The sequence below is a fragment of the Tachypleus tridentatus genome, chromosome 12 (assembly GCF_004210375.1).
Source record: "Tachypleus tridentatus isolate NWPU-2018 chromosome 12, ASM421037v1, whole genome shotgun sequence".
Classification (NCBI taxonomy): domain Eukaryota; kingdom Metazoa; phylum Arthropoda; class Merostomata; order Xiphosura; family Limulidae; genus Tachypleus; species Tachypleus tridentatus.
The window spans coordinates 25,370,772-25,388,828 of record NC_134836.1 but is presented as its reverse complement, the minus strand read 5'-3'; the positions used below and the strand labels follow the sequence as shown (position 1 = coordinate 25,388,828).

At 35.6% G+C, this 18,057-nt stretch overlaps 1 protein-coding gene across 3 annotated transcripts in view; it reads right to left on the bottom strand.

Annotated features, from left to right (window-relative positions):
- The window catches only part of LOC143235258 (uncharacterized), a 55,771-nt gene extending 42,440 nt beyond the window's left edge, over positions 1 to 13,331 (bottom strand). Inside the window, exon 1 of one of the 3 annotated variants that reach the window (XR_013018989.1) lies at positions 12,954 to 13,331. Coding sequence is in view for 1 of the 3 variants with exons in the window: in XM_076473229.1 (XP_076329344.1) it covers positions 12,954 to 12,975 (22 nt within the window). In the remaining 2 variants the exon portion in view is untranslated. The remainder of the gene's footprint in view (positions 1 to 12,953) is intronic. The other 2 variants (XM_076473229.1, XM_076473230.1) reach the window with 2 other exon arrangements.
- Positions 13,332 to 18,057: the final 4,726 nt, after the last annotated feature.

The following is an 18,057-nucleotide window of genomic DNA, read 5'->3' as shown; positions in this document are numbered from 1 at the left end:
ACAGTGGGACCAACCTTCACTTAATATCATCCGCACAGGTGAAATAATGACCAGCTTTGGTTGTTTTGAACGTACACCCTCTTCCTTGCGGTATTTACTGTATTTAGCATAAAAAGTTAGGGTATTATAATCTACTGTTTTGTTACACAGTGCCGTAAGAGGTACATAAATCAACGAATACTCAAGTACGTAGAGTAAAAGTGGTTTAATTCCAGAATACGAACAGTTCAGGCTCCATTTTGAATACATTTCTCTGAATCGTGTATCCACTAAACTGCTTGTAGGTCCATGACCTCATTATGATTTCTTAAAAATGCTTAGAAATAGAGCCAGTTGAAACTTCTGTGTTAAGAACCCAATTACCACATTTGCCATCAAATACCAAGCTTCAGTAACGCTATTATTTCTAAAATTGCAGTTAAACGGAATATTTAGTCTCAGTGACATTTTACGCGCATGTGTGCTACGTCACACAGCATAAGATTTCAGTCATAATCGTTCTGCGTTTTGACCTGTTAACCGAGGGCGATGGAGAAAGACTTTGTCCGGCACTTTCAATCAATCAAATAAAGAGACTAAACAACGTTTTCATAACATGTTTACAGCTTACACTGGAGAGAATCAGAGGGCATCAGTATCGAACCTTGGTGATTTAGTAGCCCAATCCCCATTAAAAAGGTGTAATAATTTACACGAGTTTTGTTGCAAGTCGCACCGGCATTTATTTTCCAAATTATCCATGGAAATAAATAAGGTTTTACCGGTCACGTGATCCATATTCAAACTACTTCTCAGCCATTTAATTTTAGTTTTTAGAAGAACTGTGTCTTTTTCACGACCTCTTCCTACACTTAAGAACCACTAGTTGAGTAAAGCTGTTTTTGTTACGTATCTGTTTAACAGTGATGTGTTACCGTGTTTACCGGTGGTAAAACCAGCATTGTGGGACAATTAAAAGAAATTGTGTTTTAGTCAATATAAAAATATTTGAATTTCATCCATTACTAGCACAAATATATAATTACTGTAGTTTAGTTTTGAAAAAGTTGTGATGAAAGATGTTACTTAAAGCTGGCCGCAGTGATTGTACGGGTACTGATTATATGTGTTGCTCATGGTGATTGGTGAACCGGAGACAGTTCAGCCTATCAACGTGCGTTAAACACTTTGGAAGTATACCCCTCGTTATTACAATGCAAAGTAAGGTTGTAAATGCCACATGGCACAAATTTAGTATTATTTATTATGTTACCTAATAAATAATAAACCAACCTATTTTTGGTTACGCATTCTTATGATGATTTTGAATATTTTTATATGTTTTGAGCGCTGTTATATATATGTGTGTACACATATACATACATACAATTAAAATTAGTACAATAAACTAAAGCCACCTGCCAGGATACACACCTGATGTTTCTGTATATCAAATTCGTTTCAGAATTAAAGCGAATTTTGAAGTGACAGATTAGAGGGAAAGCAGTTAACTACCCTTCCACCGTCAACTCTTGAACATTATATTATGATCTAGTGTTTCATTACACAGTGCCGTAAGTGGTACATAAATCAATAAATACTGCAGTAAGTAGAGTAAAACTGGTTTAACTCCAGAATACTAACGATTCAGGCTCCAATTTGAACACATTTCTCCGAATCACGTATGCACTAACTGTTCGTAGGTCCATGACCTCGTTATTACTTCTTGTAATTGCTTAGAAATAGATCTAGTTTTGGCTTCAGTGACCACAACCTTGTTCCATACTATTAGAATTAGGAATAGGAAAACAAAATGAAAAGTGGGAATCGCAGCTTATTTGTAGAATTGCTTTAAGAAGTATCCAAAACAAAATGAATACTGCAATAAAAAGTACACAAACAAGTAAAGTGATACCAAGTGAATACAGTTTAAAACTGCTCATGTCAATTCTACAAATAACCAAAGACCCCTACTTTACATTAAATTTTCAGTTTTTTCCTATTTATTTCTTCAGTTTTTACACGCTCACTGATATGGACACAATATCTATAAACTTTTAGTATAATTGTATTCATACATGAACAAAACTGCTAAATTAAGGATTACATTTTATAACTTTGTGATTATGGTTTTAATTATTGTTTCGTTACTTTTTGTAGTGAGATCCCGTTTTTCGCTTAGGAATTCAATATACTGTAATTTCGGGTCGTGAATTATTTTGAAATATTGTTGATTCTTAATATTAAGTATTACGGTACTTAAAATAATCGTTTATTAAACTACTTGCAAAATAGAGCGTGTTTAGGTTTCAGTGGAGGTATCCCAACCCTGCAGTTGTTTCATGCTCTTATAATCTGGTAATTGATTAATAAATTCCCCAACAATCTCGAGCAAAACCTCTACTAAGTGAAACAAAATAGTTAAAGTGTATATTATATGGAAATTACAGGTAAAAGAAAAACCAAAAACGATCACACTTTGTATCAATCCTTTATGTTAATGGCTACGTAGAAACAAGAATTTACTACAATATTTATTTTGTTTCCACAGCAGTTTTCGTTATAAACTGAAAATAACTTTCGCCAAGCTACAAAGTTTCAATATCTTTAATTGATTTATTGTTTATTTAGTTGAACTAGAAACTATTTACAATGACTTTTTTTAATTTTTAAATTAAATTAAAATTTTTGAATTTCGCGCAAAGCTATACGAGGGACATCTGTGCTAGCCGTCCCTAATTTAGCACTGTTAGACTAGAGGGAAGGCAGCTAGTCATCACCACCCACCCCAACACTTGAGCTACTCTTTTACCAACGTGGGATTGACCGTAACTTTTTAACACCCCACAGCTGAAAGGGCGAGCATATTTGGTGTGACGGGGATTCGAACCCGCGACCCTCAGATTACGAGTCGAGTGCCTTTACCACCTGGCCATGCAATATAATACCACAAGTCCTACCCAAAATCGTAAGGCCAATGAACATAAAGTAAATATATGCATTTTGCGTTGTTAGACTCAACCACTTATTTCAGTAGAGCTTTGAAAGAAGAAAATAAGAAAAGGGGAAAAAAAAAAACAACTTTTTTAGCATTTAATAGGGAAAATATGAACACTATGAAATTAGCCTAAATACTAGCTGGTCAAAATTTTAAGACCATACCAAAAAGAAGTCCTAAACAGGGTAGGAAATGCTCAACAATAGGTCTCAGTAGTTAAGTTGCACGGCCGTAATTGCGAATAACTTCAAACATTTGCTTTGGCATGGTCGATATAAGCGTTTGCAGAAGACTGTTTCGAATGTTTTTCCAAGTGGTGCAGATGGCTTCACGAAGGTCATGCACTGTTTGAAATTGACGTCCATTTCTAGAGACTTCCCTTGCCATCCACCCCCAAACATTTTCAATGGTGTTCAGTTCGGGCAAATACGCTGGATGGTCCAAAAGAATCACGTTATTCGCCATGAAAAAGTCCGTTGTCCTGTAGTCATTGTGGATTGCAGCATTGTCCTGCTGAAAGATCAGTCATCTCCACACAAGCGAGGGCCTTCAGTCAATAAGGATGATCTCTCCAACATGCAAATGTAGCCAGCTGCTGTTTGACGCTCCTGTATAACCTGAAGCTCCATTGTTCCATGGAAGGAGAAAGCACCCCAGATCATGATGGAACCTCCTCCTTTGTGTCGTGTAGAAAATGTCTCCAGTGGGATATCCTTATCGTGCCAGTAAAGTTGGAAACCAACGGGACCATCCAGGTTAAATTTTTTCTCATCAGAGAACAAAACCTTCTTCCACTTTTCTACGTCCCATATTTGGTGCTTCTCAGCAAAGTTTAACCAAGCTGTTTCGTGCTGTGGAAGGAGGCGTGGCCTTTGAAGACGTTTACGGCTTTTAAAGCCTTTCTCTCATAGATGCCGTCTTATTTTTCTTGAGCTGCATTCTACGTCCGTAAGGGCTTTAATCTGGTTCGACGATCGGCTGGTGTCTTGCCGAACAACCCATCGAATCCTCCTGCTCAACGCCGGTGAAATTTGTTTGGGCCGACCACTTGAAATTCTCGTTCCGTATCTATCCCTCAGGATCTTTTAAAAAAATTAAAACAGCAGTTTTACTACGCCCAATATCACCAGCGATGGCACGTTGAGAGAGACCTTGCTTTTGCAGCTCGACAATTCTGCCATGTTCAAACTCTGTCAACTTTTTAGCCTTTGCCATGTTCAAACTCTGTTAACTTTTTAGCCTTTACCATGTTTGTACTTAATGTAACACAGGAGATGTCAGTGGGAGATGTTAACAACGCTAATGCTTGAACACAAACGACTAAATTTCGTTACGTGTTTACCGATTAACGCTTCGTTTCAGTATGGTCTTAAACTTTTGACCAGCTAGTATTTAGGCTAATTTCACAGTGTTCACATTTTCCTTATTAAATGCTAAAAATTTTTTATTTTTATTTTCCCTTTTCTTATTTTCATCTTTCGAAGCTCTACTCAAATAAGTGGTTGAGTCTAACAACGCAAAATGCAATTTTTTCTTTGTTCATTGGCCTTAAGATTTTGGCCAGCAGTGTATGTTGGTTTGTGTATTTGCAATTAAACACAAAGCTACGGGAAGAGGCTATCTGTACCCAATCACTGGTATCAAAACCTGGTTTTTAGCGATGCGAGTCGGCAAACATACCGCTTTGTTCGAGAATAAAGGAGCACAGGAGGTCAACCAGTCGTATACCACATATGTCACCACATGAAATGTTATCGTTGTAGTATTATCTGTAATATATTAGATAAACCACACCAAACGGTATTTTTGGAGTGTTTTATCACTACTGTGATATAAAACAAATTTAACTGTTACTTTTGTAAGTAATGCGCACGTAACAACAGAGATTCGTGAAACAAGCGTGGTTTGAAGTTAGGAAAATGACTTCGATTGTCTCTAGTACTGATTACTACAGTAATGGCACACTTGACGTCACAAGGTAAAGTTACTTCCATAAGTTACTCATAATCATCAGTGTAGACGTTCGTGACAGTTCGACACAAACTTTATCTGGTATGAGACAAGCAGATATACAAAAAAAAAAAAAAAACATAACGCTGATAATGAATTCGACTATAGGCAACTAATTAGACGTTACGCTTGCTGGGAGCGAGGTAAACTGTTACATGATCTCCAGTGTTGATCCTAAACGAGAGCACGTAAATCTCAGCATCGTATTAAATTCGAAAAGTATCTTAATAAACACTGAAAACTAGATAATTAATAGGCTCAAATGAGGCATACACTGTTATTGGCCGTGTTTTGCTTTTGTAATTTATATATACTTTTATATCGATATTAGCTAGACGGAAGTTCGGCATCGTGTGACTTCAGCATGGTTTAACACCTGTGATTTTCTTTAAACTTTATAGAGCACGAGGTCAGCCAGGATCTCCCACCGAAATAATAATTACAGAACATTCAAGACGTTTGACATAAGAAAAATGCACTTAACGCTTAAACCAGATTTAATGGCTTGTTTGTTTTTTGAACTTCGCGCAAAGCTACACGAGGAACATTTGCGCTAGCCGTCCCTAATTTAACAATGTAAAACCAGAGGGAAGGCAGCTAGTCATCACCACCCACCGTCAACTCTTGGGCTACTCTTTTGCCAAAGAATAGTGGGATTGATCATCACATTATAATGCCCCACAATTGAAAGGGCGAACATATTTGGTGTGTTGGGGATTCAAAACCGCGACCCTCGAATTACGAGTCGGGTGCATTAACCAGCTGGCCATGCCGTGCCCCGACTAAATGGACACAAACATAAATTTCATCAAAAAAAAGTGCAAAATTTTACGTTAATCAAATTGGTAAACTAGACTGAGTAACGTGGAAATATTAGAAATTAAAAGAAGTATAAAAACGACTAAATCAACTTAAATATCTTTTCCACCTCGTAAATCACTGACCTTAGAGTGAATGTCAAAGTTACTCCCGAATCTCTGTTTTCGGTTTGTATCTGATGCCGTGTCTTTCCTGAAGATATCATAGTCGTAGTTAACAACAAAATATTTGTGAATTGAGCAATTGTCTTTCTTTACCTCAATTTTGTAAACGTTAGTCTATTTGTTTGTTTTTTTTTTGAATTTCGCTCAAAGCTACTCGAGGGCTATCTGTGCTAGCCGTCCCTAATTTAGCAGTGTAAGACTAGAGGGAAGGCAGCTAGTCATCACCACCCACCGCCAACTCTTGGGCTACTCTTTTACCAACGAAGTGGGATTGACCGTCACATTATAACGCCCCCACGGCTGGGAGGGCGAGCATGTTTGGCGCGACGGTGATGCGAACCCGCGACCCTCAGATTACGAAGCGCACGCCTTAACGCGCTAGGCCATGCCTGGCCCTCTTATGCAGTAACTGACTGTATAATATTGTGTCTAGAAAGATAGGCCTAACGCTTTGATAATTTTACGTTATTGAGGAAAATGTCTTGAAATCGAGAAATTGAAAAAATGTACCTCTACCAACCTAAGCTCTAATACATTTAACTATCATATTGATATTAATGGATTTAGCATTGTACATTTATTTTAGTGCCTACGCTTGTTTCTGTATAGTTTGTTTTTCGCATGACGTATGTTGTTGATTCTGTATTGTATTTAATAGTTAATTAAGTTCTAAATTCAAATTTCCATTTATTTGAAATAGTAATAAGCAAGGTACATAAAAAATCGGAGACTCGTCTAAAATAAATTATAATACCTAACAATAAATCGGAAGAACATGTCCGAAATTTGAATCAGAGACAAAATTCGAAATAAATAAAAATTCAAATCATAATTCGATTCGTATTTATCAGTACCAACAAGATTTAATCATGTTGGATTATCGAGATTTTCTTGAATCATCCTTCCTCGAACAACTAAAAAATATAATGATTGTGAATTGCTTGAAATTGCCAAAATTTTAGAATTAGAGGTTAAAAAAATCAATGAGAAATATGAACTGAAAATTGTATTTTCGAAATATTAGTAGATGATAATTTGTTGTCTGAGGAAGCATTAGGGGAATACTCTAATGTCTCCACCAGCCAACCAGTATTGAATGATAAAGATAAGTTAGAAATCCTATTAAAGCTCAATCGAATTGAGATTGAACAAGTCCACATCGAAGTCCAGAAAAATAAGCCGGTATTGAAGAGAAAGAAAAAAAAAGAGCAAGCCTGTATCGAATAAGAAAGAGAAAGTCTTAGAGCAGAAAACAAAAACCGTATTAAAACCCAAAAAGAGCAAGCACGTATTGAAGACGAAAAGGAAATTAGACAAGGCAAAAAGACAACTCTATCGATATATTCAACCATTTATCTAAATTGAGGTTGATAAATATTTCCAACATTTGGAGAAAATTGCCCAAACCATGGAATAACCCACCGAAAAATGGTCACTATTATCACATAGTATGTTAACTGGTAAAACACAAGAAGCTTATACTACTCTCTTTAGAAGATTACACAAATTATTACAATGTTAAAGCAGCTATCCTTAAAGCATACGAGTTAATACTGGAGGCTTATCGCAAAAAATGTCGATAATCAAACTTATATGGAATCCACCCCCGAAAAAAACATTTTACTTTGATCAATAGTGTACTTCTATGCATATTGGCAAGTGTTTCGACAAATTAAGACAATTATGTGTAATTGAGGAATTTAAACGCTGTACCTCGAAACTAACTTGGATGAAAAGAAACTTGAAACACTACACCAAGCAGCGGATCTTTCTGGTGATTACATTTTAACTTATAAAACCATTTTTCATTATAGAAATTCCTACCACCTCAACAAAAACCTGTACCTGTTTAATTCACCAAAGTTGAGAATTCCAATAAAAAATCCAGCTCCTATAGTTCGAAATCTTCTGACAGTTAGGATAATATTTCAAAATCATCAAGACTTGGCTGCCATTTTTGTAAAAAAACAACAACAAAAAAACTGGTCATATCCGATTGCTGGAGTTTTAAAAGAAAAATGAAAATGAAACAACACCCAGTGGGTTTGTATCTACACATGGGCGTAGTTTCATCAGATCACCTGATATTGTTGATTTGGCCACTGATAAAAAGGCGGATATAGTTAGGGAGGAATTTAAACCTTGTGTGCATTTTGCTTCTGTGTTTTTGACAAACGACACTGCTAATCCCATACATATGTATTTTACCTGATACTTTGATGGTTCAATCATTGTTGTTAGAAGGTATATTGTCTTTAAATTAAAGTTTTGTTTGTGGTGAATCTGTTATTGTTCAATGGGGGGCTTTGTTAATGTCCCTATTCATAACATTTATTTAATATCAGATCCATTACAGGGGTCTGTTGCGGTCGGAATAAGACCTACTTTGCCAACTAAGGATGTATTATTATTGTTGGGAAACAATTTGGCTGAACCCAAAATGGGTAGCAAGCCGATCACTGATTTATCTAAGGATGATGTTGAGGAAAATTCAGATGTGTTTCTTTCGTGTGCTGCGACTCGAGCTCAGGCTAAGAAATTAAGCCAAAAACAAATGATAGACACGTGTTCACAGGACAACATTACAGATTTATCACATATTTTTTGGGTCCTACATAGATCTTTTGAATGATTATCTTGCTGACAAGTCTTCGATAAGTGACAATAATGGGCGTAATGGTTCTGGTTCAGCTAGTGAAGTTCCGTTTGATAGAAGCAAAATTATTGATGCGTGTGTGTTTTCTAATAGCAAAGCCACATCGGGCTGTCTGCTGAGCCCATCGAGGGTAATCGAACCCCTGAATTTAGCGTTATAAATCCATAAACATACCGCTGTACTAGCGGGGGGCATTATCGATGCACAAGAAAAGGAACCACAGATCTCCTCACTATTTAATTATGCACTCCCAAAGAATGGAATGGAGAAAGTTCCAAATGGTGACTTTTAGAAAAATAATGTGCTCATGAAAAAATGGACACACCAAATGTAGAAGCTCAGAGGACGGGGCTGTAATCTATCAAAACGTTGTTCCAAAAGCATATCAATCAGAGATATTGAAATATACCCATGAACTTCCCATAGGAGGTCATTTAAGTGTGAACAAGACATGTGACAAAATTATGAGACATTTCCTTTTGGCCCAAAATCAGGCAAGATGTTTCTCGCTATTGTAAAACTTGTAACACATCAACTGGAAAACATAACCAGAACATTTCCATTACTCCTATCCGAACTTTCAAAGAACACCTAAATAGTATGTGATTATCGATTCTGTTAAGGTAAAAAGATAGCATTTGTGTTTAAGCACCTTCACATGCTATGTAATCTTATTATCATAAGGTTATTTGTATTAATTGTGTTACACATTGTGATGATTTTTGAAAGCAAATATTTCAGTATATTCTTGTCATGACTAAATTTATATATGAAAAGCATATCCATTCGTCTACAAGTATTTTTAAGCTTGCGAGTGGAGTTTGAAGCAACTCAAACGAAACTCACCTCACTCAGGAAGAATACAATTCAAGGTACCCAATATGAGGCTGTTCTGTGACACTATACATTCCTCATAATTCCCGAAACAAACACCAACATGGATCTTTTGCGGCTCGTTTTGTCAGTGCACCTTCATCTTGTGTACCCAAGCAGTTAGGCGCCATCTGACAGAGAACGAGGTGACCAGGTAGCCCAGATACTGGAGGATAGCCAGACCCAAAAGAAGGGTGGTACAGCGCGTCATCAATCGACTTTGGCGACGCTACCAGAAGACCAACTCTTATGGAAGGAGACCAGGTCAAGGCCGTCATCGCTGCACAACAGCCAGAGAGGACCTCCACATCGCAACTACCGCTCTGTGGGACAGGTTAGCTATGGCTCGGCCACTGCAAATGAGCATTCCACTGGAACCCTTGAGCCGACCCAAACAGTTCGCAATCGTCTCCACGAAGGACGCCTTAGGGCCAGACCTGCAAGAGGCGTATTCTGACAATCAACCACGTTGTTTCCACGAAGGACGCCGTCAATGCGCCACCGTGCTGTGGACAGACGAAAGCAGGTTCACTGTGTGTCATGATGATGGACGTGCGAGATTGTGGAGATACCGAGTAGAGCGATTTTCCGCCTGTAACATTGTGCATCTAGATTCTAGACGCTTATGGAAGAGGTTCTGTAATGGTCTGGGCAGGCATATGCTTGGGTGACCGCACGAACTTACTCATACTCAACAAGGGTGCTCTGAACGCACGACGATATAGAGACGAAATTCTGGAGCCCATTGTGATGCCTTTTATCAGTGCTGTCGGCGATGGGTTCATTGTTGTGCAGCATAACATACGAGCCAAGTCGCCAGACTGTGTATGGACTTCCTTGACGAGAAAGAAATACTTTTGAGTTGCCCGCCAGATCTCCAGATTTAAATCCGATTGAACATTATTGGGATATGTTGTCGAAGCATGTTAGTGAACACCAGCACCCTCCTCAGAATGTACATGAACTTCGACAAGCCCTGGTAGACGAGTGGTCTTGCCATACCCCAAGATAACATCGATAGACTAATTCGAGTGTTGTATGTTTTCTTATAGCAAAGCCATATCGGGCTATCTGCTGAGCCCACCGATGGGAATCAAACCCCTGATTTTAGCGTTGTATGACATCGCAGGGGCGACTAATTCGAAGCGTGCCAAATCGGTGTCAGGAGTGTATCACAGCCCGTGGAGGCCACACTAGATATTGAATATTTCAAACATTTCTTGAATAAGAGCACGTAAACTGTTTTAAGTATTGTTTCATATGGGATATCAGTTTTGGTGATATTGGTCATTTTTAAACATTTTATTTCTCAATGTTTTACTGTTCATCACACATTAAAAATGGATACAGATGGAACTGAAATGAGGCAAATTACCTAAAAAATAAAAATATCACATTTGGAACACTGTGATAAATTATATAAGAAAACGTATTTATTCCTTTAATTTTTTTTGCAGTTTATATATTTAATGTCTTAGTTTAAACTTGGCGTCAGACAATTTTTAATCTTCCAAGGAGGAAGATGTAACGATTTACCATTATATATTTATTCTAGTGCCTTCGCTTTATTTTTTTTGTATAGTTTTCTTTTTTTTGCATTGAAGTATATTGTTGACTATGTATTGTGCAAGTTTTGCCTGTTCTCAAAAACTGTAGAAGATTTTTTAAAGTAATAATCAGCAATATTTGTTTTCTGAAAAAGCTGGTTTGCTCCATCATTGCCAAGACTTCGACAAACTCGCGTGATTACTATATAAAACCAACGCGCCGGAAGAAGAGTACTATTGGTCAGCTGCGGTCAGCGTGCTAAAGGCCTCGGTAACTACAACTGTGATTAAAGTCTATTAATCAGAAAACTACAAAATTTGACTAGGAACGTTTACAGATTTCGAATATTACAAACCGTTCAACTTCAGTGAATTAGTTCGGACGTTATTTCTACGAGGATATTAAATATTTTCCTCGATAAGAAGTGAACTGGTGAGGCCAATCACGAAACGACAGCCGGGAAGCTGTCGATGTGCGTCACTACGGACTCGAATTCATTTGCTCGTTGGGGACCTGAACCGTCGATAAAATAACCAGTTCTAGACCGGATAAAAAAACTCAGTATAGTTTGTAAAACTGTTGTATATAAGCCATCATTTGCGATGCTTAATAGTAAAAACCGTTATTATAAACTGTATTGTTTTTACGCTTATATATTAAAATATTTGTGTTAAAAAAGAAAACTGTGTATTAATCCTGTTGGCAACTACAGTAAATTTCATACATATTAACAGTTAATTAACTCTGAAATTCAAATTTTCGGTTATTCGAAATAGTAATACGTAATGTACATAACATAACAACTCGGAGACTCGTCCGAAATAAATTATAATACGTCACAAGTTGAATGTGGGAATTAATTTACTTCGTACTAACGAATAAATAAAAACACAAGATGGGCTATTCCCACAAGCGAAACATAATGTTTAGTTTTACTTAGTCAAGATTATGGAATCATCCGAACAAAAACTTCGAAATGAAATGAAATAAATGAAAGTTATTCGTTGGATTTAGAAGTATTAATATTACAAATATGTTTATCAATAGTCCCCCAAAAATCTGATAATTTGATAAAAATTTTACGCCTACTGGTTCTCAATGATTCGTCACCTTTCGGCGTTTAAACCGTAACTTTCAATTAAACCACAAAGGTCTTCACTAGTAATTCTCCAATGGTTTAAATTAATAAGCCACAAATGTCTAGTTTAAAAGTCCCTAAAATCTAAAGAAAAAATCAAACATCCAAAGGTTAAGACTAACTCCTTCTCGTACATAGCGTAGTTCGGAAAACTTATTAATTTAACAACAAATTCAGCATCACGGTTTATATCAAACTACAGTAGAAATGATATAACAGAAAACAACACACAAAATATAAAAAATGCAGTATTTCTGTCGTTAACATTAGCAGCGCTACCAATATTATTGCTGTATTTTTAATTTAGTAGTTTGTTACTTTTCTAAGCGTTTTTCGCTCGTCTCCTGTTTTCATTTGCAAGAAACAAATGATCTGAAGACGCTTAGAATTAACTACACTACCTGATTTAATGTTTAAGTTTTTACAAGAAGTGAAAATGGACAAAACAGCCACTAAAATGATTATTTAAGGGCTTGCTATATTGCAATTCCTTCTTTCACGTGGTTAAATAGACATAGCGTGATTAACATATCTCAATACAAACATCGAAACAATATGACAAAGCAGAAAACTGCACGTGGTCGGTATTATTCAAAGGCGAAAGTTCTGACACTGTATTTGGACACCCCTCAAAGCATTTCTGGAAAATTTGGATTATTTCATCTTAACTTTGAGTAACTCTTATTATTCTTGTTACGGTCCGCATCTGGGTGTATTAGAGCAAGTTAGTGGCCTCAAACATTTGGTACTCAACAGAAACTAGCTTACCTCTCGTACACTTCTTCCTCATGGGTACCTTTTATTGAAACAACACAAAACGGTTAACACACACTGGTTTTCACAAGGAACTGTCCCAACTCACGCACTTCACGCGGGCAGCAAGAATGGAAATGATTCCGCTTGAAGAAGCACCGATACCAACTAACCCAACCAGCGTCATATAAATACAAGCTCAAACCATACTGCGGAGTTGAGTTTGAGTTAACTCAAGTATCGTCCGCTTTAAAGCGCAGTAATACAACCAAACATTGGCGTTCAATTGCATTCTGAATTTTCATGCGAAGATAATTACTTGACAGTTGATGGTAAGTAAGGGTATAGTTTTAATAAAAGTTGTTATAGGAACAAAATGTCTGATCCTGTGACAAGGCCTCTGGTAGTAAATTCATATAAATAAACAATTAATTATTTTATAGGCAACCAAAAATAGTGACTTTAAACTCACCCAATAGGTAACATATCAACAATTAAAATACGGGAAAACCAAGAATACGTTTTATATTAACCAAACAAATTTCAATCTAAACCTTCAAATGTTATGTATCAACCAACAGAAACTTATTCAACCCCTTATTACGTGACGTATCAGATAAATGAATCTCATCCAACGATCAAACAAAAGTAAGCGTTATATTTACAAACAAAACTCGGTTTTCCAAAGCATCATCCAACCCCTTTTATATAGACGTACACCCACCAACCATAAATTTATGAAGATAACAGGAAACAAAACATTATAAAACTTCGTCAAAATCAACCAAAATGATGTATTTAAAGTGACCCTTTCCTCACATAACAGTTAATGTTGTTTTAGTAAATCATAAGAATGAAACAATTTTTACATAACTTTTTAGCGTTAACTTTAAACCAAACCCCGCTATTGGGGCTTTCAAAACTGACATTTTTCATTATTATTGTCAATAGATAATGTAAGAATGAAAATCAAACTTATTGGTAAACGGTAATACACTGTTACATAATATAGATTATCTACACTAGTGAATGATACATTCACAGCATTCGATATATTCAATGATAGTACTCAACGAACGCAACGTCAAACGCTAAATAAATACGATGGCAGCAATAATAAAATATGAGCTAATAAGTTTGTTTGTTTTTTGAATTTAGCGAAAACCTACACAAGGACTATCTGCGCTAGCCATCCCTAATTTGGTAGCGTAAGACTAAAAGGAAGACAGCTAGTCATCACCACCCACTGTCAACTCTTCGGTTACTCTTTTACCAACGAATAGTGGGATTGACCGAACTTTATAACGCCCCAAGGCTAAAAGAGCAAACCATTCTGGGCCAATAAGTTTATGACAGCAACTGCATCCCATAACACGTTTAACTGATTTTCGTAAGCGAAATGCAATGTAAGTGTAATTATATACAACATATACCAAATACAAACTTATATAACTCTATTGTGTTATAAACGTGTAATATTAATAATAATGAAAAACTTATTTATACAATCATACCAAATACAATTATATACTATTTACAAATAATTATAATTTATACTTTTCATTACAAGTGTGTCAAGTAGCAATTTGCATAAATGAAAAATGAAGCGACGCTAGCTGCAATCGTTATGAATTTTCGAATGTGACGTCGATCGACTAGAAACACTGCGGTTCTACGTTCTGGTACCTCATCGTTACGTAATACGGTCTATTCTGAGAAGCTGTATTTCCCAATTTCAATGAGAACCTGATTCTACAGGATCGTTTTGAACACTTGCCATTTTACTGTCATAATATTCTTTATCGAAACTTAGAGGATGTGTATGTGTCATAGATGTTAACCATCTATAAGTTTAAATCTGAGGGTTCATGGTTCGCGACCCAGTGTTACAAAAACACACTCGACATTTTAGGTTGGTGAATGCTAAAAACATGCAAGGCAAATCCCACAATTCCGTGCGAAAAGAGTTGGCACATCGTTACGTAATACGGTCCTGAGAAGCTGTATTTCCCAATTTCAATGAAAATTCTACAGAGTTTTGAACACTTGCGATAATATTCTTTATCGAAACTTAGAGGATGTGTATGTGTCACCCCTATAAGTTTCAATCTGAGGGTTCATGGTTCGCGACCAGTGTTACAAGTCACACTCGAGGTTGGTGAATGCTAAAAACATGCAAGGCAAATCCAACAATTCCGTGCGAAAAGAGTTGGCGAAGATACACCCCCCCACAACCAGTTTAAAGTCAGAGGCAAGGGCAAGTATGTAGATAAATCTTGTGCTGGTACGCATGCGTAACACAGAAATAAAACCAAACCAAAACTTCAGATGAACAACTATGATTAATTGTGCAAGTCCTAAATATACTGCTAGGATTGTATGTATTTATTATTTATGTCCATCCGTATTTTACATTAATTTGATAAAAATTACATTACTTACCTGATCGTGACGTGGAAACGTTATTTGTTTTGCTTTGTTATGAATTTCGCACAAAGCTACACGAGGGCTATCTGCGCTAGCCGTCCCTGATTTAGCAGTGTAAATGATAATAAAAGGTTTCTGGAGTCAGTATTGTACAGTTACTATAGATTAGTCACTACACGTCCTTAAACAAGTAAGTGATAAAAAAAAAGGTTTCTTGAGTCAATATTCTACAGGTACTATGATTAGTCACTACATGTCCTTAAACAAGTAAATGATAATAAAAGGTTTCTGGAGTCAATATTGTACAGGTACTATAGATTAGTCACTACATGTCCTTAAACAAGTAAATGATAATAAAAAGTTTCTGGAGTCAATATTGTACAGGTACTATGATTAGTCACTACATGTCCTTAAACAAGTAAATGATAATAAAAGGTTTCTGGAGTCAATATTGTACAGGTACTATAGATTAGTCACTACATATCCTTAAACAAGTAGGTGAGAAAAGTTTCTAGAATCAATATTGTACAGGTACTATGATTAGTCACTACATGTCCTTAAACAAGTAAATGATAATAAAAGGTTTCTGGAGTCAGTATTGTACAGGTACTATGATTAGTCACTACATGTCCTTAAACAAGTAGGTGATAAAAAAAGTTTCTAGAATCAATATTGTACAGGTACTATGATTAGTCACTACATGTCCTTAAACAAGTAAATGATAATAAAAGGTTTCTGGAGTCAGTATTGTACAGGTACTATAGATTAGTCACTACATGTCCTTAAACAAGTAAATGATAATAAAACTATAAATTAGTTTCTGTAAATGATAATAAAAGGTCAATATTGTACAGGTACTATGATTAGTCACTACATGTCCTTAAACAAGTAAATGATAATAAAAGGTTTCTGGAGTCAGTATTGTACAGGTACTATAGATTAGTTACTACATATCCTTAAACAAGTAGGTGATAAAAAAAAGTTTCTGGAGTCAATATTGTACAGGTACTATAGATTAGTCACTACATGTCCTTAAACAAGTAGGTGATAAAAAAAGTTTCTAGAATCAATATTGTACAGGTACTATGATTAGTCACTACATGTCCTTAAACAAGTAAATGATAATAAAAGGTTTCTGGAGTCAGTATTGTACAGGTACTATGATTAGTCACTACATGTCCTTAAACAAGTAAATGATAATAAAAGGTTTCTGGAGTCAGTATTGTACAGGTACTATAGATTAGTTACTACATATCCTTAAACAAGTAGGTGATAAAAAAAGTTTCTGGAGTCAGTATTGTACAGGTACTATAAATTAGTCACTACATGTCCTTAAACAAGTAAATGATAATAAAAGGTTTCTGGAGTCAATATTGTACAGGTACTATAGATTAGTCACTACATGTCCTTAAACAAGTAGGTGATAAAAAAAGTTTCTAGAATCAATATTGTACAGGTACTATGATTAGTCACTACATGTCCTTAAACAAGTAAATGATAATAAAAGGTTTCTGGAGTCAGTATTGTACAGGTACTATGATTAGTCACTACATGTCCTTAAACAAGTAGGTGAATGATAATAACAGGTACTATGGTTTCTGTCCTTAAACAAGTAGTCAGTATTGTACAGGTACTATAGATTAGTTACTACATATCCTTAAACAAGTAGGTGATAAAAAAAAGTTTCTGGAGTCAGTATTGTACAGGTACTATAAATTAGTCACTACATGTCCTTAAACAAGTAGGTGATAAAAAAAGGTTTCTGGAGTCAATATTATACAAGTACTATAGATTAGTCACTACATATCCTTAAACAAGTAGGTGATAAAAAAAGTTTCTAGAATCAATATTGTACAGGTACTATGATTAGTCACTACATGTCCTTAAACAAGTAAATGATAATAAAAGGTTTCTGGAGTCAATATTGTACAGGTACTATAGATTAGTCACTACATGTCCTTAAACAAGTAGGTGATAAAAAAAGGTTTCTGGAGTCAATATTATACAAGTACTATAGATTAGTCACTACATGTCCTTAAACAAGTAAATGATAATAAAAGGTTTCTGGAGTCAATATTGTACAGGTACTATAGATTAGTCACTACATGTCCTTAAACAAGTAAATGATAATAAAAAGTTTCTACATATCCTTAAACAAGAGTCAATATTGTACAGGTACTATAGATTAGTCTACTACAAACAAGCAGGTGATCTAGAATCAATTTGTACAGGTACTATGATTAGTACTACATGTCCTTAAACAAGTAAATGATAATAAAGGTTTCTGGAGAGTCAGATATTGTACAGGTACTATGATTAGTCACTACATGTCCTTAAACAAGTAAATGATAATAAAAGGTTTCTGGAGTCAGTATTGTACAGGTACTATGATTAGTCACTACATGTCCTTAAACAGGTAAATGATAATAAAAGGTTTCTGGAGTCAGTATTGTACAAATACTATAGATTAGTTACTACATATCCTTAAACAAGTAGGTGATAAAAAGAATCAAAACAAGTAAATGATAATAAAAGGTTTCTGGAGTCAATATTATACAGTTTCTAGGAGTTTCTAGTATTGTACAGGTACTATAAATTAGTCACTACATGTCCTTAAACAAGTAAATGATAATAAAAGGTTTCTGGAGTCAATATTGTACAGGTACTATAGATTAGTCACTACATGTCCTTA